The 3,349-nt window shown below is 40.4% G+C and overlaps 1 protein-coding gene across 1 annotated transcript; it reads right to left on the bottom strand.

Annotated features, from left to right (window-relative positions):
* Positions 1 to 393: 393 nt before the first annotated feature.
* On the bottom strand, positions 394 to 1,992 carry LOC113350765. The gene has a single exon (XM_026594887.1). It carries the CDS (start codon positions 1,990 to 1,992, stop codon positions 394 to 396), a length of 1,599 nt encoding a protein of 532 aa, XP_026450672.1.
* Between the last annotated feature and the right edge of the window lie 1,357 nt (positions 1,993 to 3,349).

The raw sequence follows: 3,349 nt of genomic DNA, 5'->3' as shown, positions 1-3,349 counted from the left end.
CCATCCAAGTGTCCACGTAAGGCAATAGGCAATAAATATTCCATTAATACATGATAGTCATGACTTTTCAGACCCATAATCTTTCGATCCTTAACGTTCACACACCGAGAAATATTTGATGAGTATCCATCGGGAACCTTAATATCCTTCAAAGTTCTACAAAAAGATTCCTTCTCTTTGGGCGACATGACAAAAGAAGCTGTTGGCACCACTATTTTATCTCCCTCTTGTCTCAAATGTAACTCCGGCCGTAATCCCCAGTCCATCAGATCCAACCGGGCCTTAAGATTGTCTTTCGTTTTCCCTTCTACATTCATCACTGTGCCCAATACAGTTTCACAAATATTCTTCTCACGTGCATCACATCGACATTATGAAAACATATAATTGAGCTTAAGTACGGCAACTCATGAAATATGCTCTTTTTTTCCAGTTGTGTTCAAAAGTAACCGGTGTTATTTCTGTCAGACCAGTCTGTTTGGCGTTCTTACCAAACTGAACTTGTCGAAAATGAGCCAGCTGTTGAGCAATTTCATCCCCATTCATCAGATGTGGTGGTTCTCGAAGTTCTTTCTCTCCATCAAAGGCTGACTTCTGGTGGCGCCAATGATGACCAGCAGGCAAGTATCGGCGATGATGCATGTAACAATACTTGCCCCCATTGCTCAGTCGTTCTGAACATCGGTCAGGCCCACAGCACGGACAAGCAAATTCCCCTTTGGTGCTCCACCCGGAAAGCATAGCTAGTGCAGGGAAATCACTGATGGTGCCAAGTAATGCTGCACGACATTTAAAATTCTCTTTCTTTGAAATATCGTAAGTTTCAACACCTTCATCCCACAATTCCTTCAATTCCTCTATGAGTGGTTGCAAATACACATCGATGTCGTTTCCTGGGGATTTGGGTCCAGGAATTATCATAGACAAGATAAAATTTTCCTCTTTCATACACAACCACGGTGGTAAGTTATAATTGATGAGAACAACTGGCCATGTATTATGTGGATGCAACATATTCCCAAACGGATTCATCCCATCAGTTGCTAATGCAAGTCTTACATTGCGAGGATCAGCTGCAAACGCTGGGTGCTTCTTATCAAAGGTCTTCCATGTCTCTGCATCAACTGGATGCCTCAAAACTCCATCTTTGGGACGTCTTTTGGCATGATATCGCATATAAGAAGCGGTCTTTGAAGACATAAATAACCTCTGAAGTCTTGGCTTCAATGGGAAGTACCGCAATTGCTTTACTGGAATGTTTTTACCTCTTGGTGTTCTTCTGATTGATTCGTTATCCACATTCAATTCAGTAGTTTTCCATCTTGAAGCATGACATACCGGGCAAGAAGTTTTATCTGCATTCTCTTTCCAGAACAAAACACAATCATTCTCGCAAGCATCGATCAAAATGTAGCCAAGCCCCAAGCCCTTGATTGTTGTTCTAGCTTCATAAAAATTCTTTGGTAGTTTGGCATCCGGAAAGGCTTTGGTCAAGAGACTCAACAACACATCAAACCCCTTGATGTTCAATCCACCGAGGGACTTAACATGAAGCAAGTGCACAATGAAGGATAATCTTGAAAACTTTTCACAGCCAGGATATAGTGACACCTGTGCATCGTTCAGCAACTTGTAAAAATTGGAGGCGTCATAGTTCATTTCTTGCAGCAAATCAGACATTTCTTCATCGTCTTCCTGCACCACATTTCCAGTATTGGTTGTTTCCCTCACCTGGTCATCCCCTTCTCCATGGTATACCCAATCGACATATCCCGGCATAAAGCCATTCCACAGAATATGTCCGTGCACTACAAACACAAGCTCTCTCTTATTGTTATTGCAATCCTTACAAGGACAAAATATTTTCTGGTCGGGTTCTAAATCCCAGCTCGCATAGTCTATGAAATTTCGAACTCCTTCTTTGAATGCATCGTGGTCTCTTGGAAGTCCTATCCAGCTCTTGTCAATAATAGTGAAGTCTTGGAAATCCATCATATGAACATAAAGAGTAAACATAAGACAATCTATGAGAGTCCGTAAAAGGAGGTGCAGAACAACTATGGATTAGAGAAACAAAATTTCTGCGAAACAAGAAGAGATCTTAGATTAAAGTCAAACCAAAAACAGATAATATGAATCTATAGTATACAAATTAAAATTTTAGCAACCTATGCAAGTCAATTAGTGAGAAAATAGGCATAAGTTAAGGATTGGAGCGCAATTACCAGAAATTCGTCACATCAAAGCCCTTTCCAGCTCCGTTGGAAACCTGGTAGTAGACAAACAAAAAGAGCACAAATCAGTAAAATCAAGAAGGAAAAGTGACTCTTTTAACTAAATGGAAAAGAGGGGGAGATTCATATGAGACTATGAGAGTTATCTCTAAACTCTGAATCCATTTTATAGTTATAGAGAGTCTTGAGGGAGTTAGCTTTTAAAATCTTCAACAATAACATAAATCTGAACCAAAATCACAACCCACACCCATAAATCAACCACCAGAGGGTTCTATTCAACAATTGATTAAAAATAAAACCATTACCGAAATCGAAATCATAGTTATAAGAAAAAATTACAGAAGACAGTTACCTTTTGCCCTAACTTTTGATGGAATCCTTTGATTTTCAAGTTTCAACAACTTCTTTATCCAATCGAAGTCAATGAAGAAAAAAAGAGAAATCTCGAAGTCAATGAAGAAGAAAAGAGAAATCCCTGTGAAATTGAAGAAAGAAGATGGGGAACCGAAGGAAGTAGTTGTTGAGATAAATATCAACGAGGTGACTGGGGTATATGATGAAGATGATAAAGAAAGATCGGGACTGAGTAATCTATGTTTCGCCCAGCGTATTATTTGGTGTAGCTGGACTATAAGATAGGAGTACCTCACTGCCATAGATGGAAGCCACCTATCACCATCAAAGAGATCTGATGACCAAATCTTGAGACCCGAGATATTATGGTGAAAACCACGCGCCCCACACACAAAAAAATGGGCGCGTGCACTATACGTTCGCCTGGTGTGGGGCGTGGACTATGCCACCGCCTGGTGTGGGTCGGGACCAAGGCAGTTAATCTCGGATTCCGGTTTATCTCGGTCCCGATCGAGACACTGGTACAACGTTGTCTCGGGGAGATTTCGTTTTCAAATTTCGGTGTAATTTCGGTTCCAATTTTTATAATAAGAAGTGTTTGTTACCAGGTTCGATTTCATGGGGATGGAGCGTTAATTCCAATCCTAGTTTGAGTCAAACTAGAAGATTGAGGGAGTATTGACCCACTTAAAAGAAACATAGTATTAGTAAATCTGGTTGTTCACCTTCCTCATCCTCATCATCAACACCAAATGATA

Source organism: Papaver somniferum, chromosome 2, assembly GCF_003573695.1.
Source record: "Papaver somniferum cultivar HN1 chromosome 2, ASM357369v1, whole genome shotgun sequence".
In the NCBI taxonomy this organism is placed as follows: Eukaryota; Viridiplantae; Streptophyta; class Magnoliopsida; order Ranunculales; family Papaveraceae; genus Papaver; species Papaver somniferum.
Note: the sequence above shows the minus strand (reverse complement) of the source record. Positions and strands in the feature narration are given on the sequence as shown.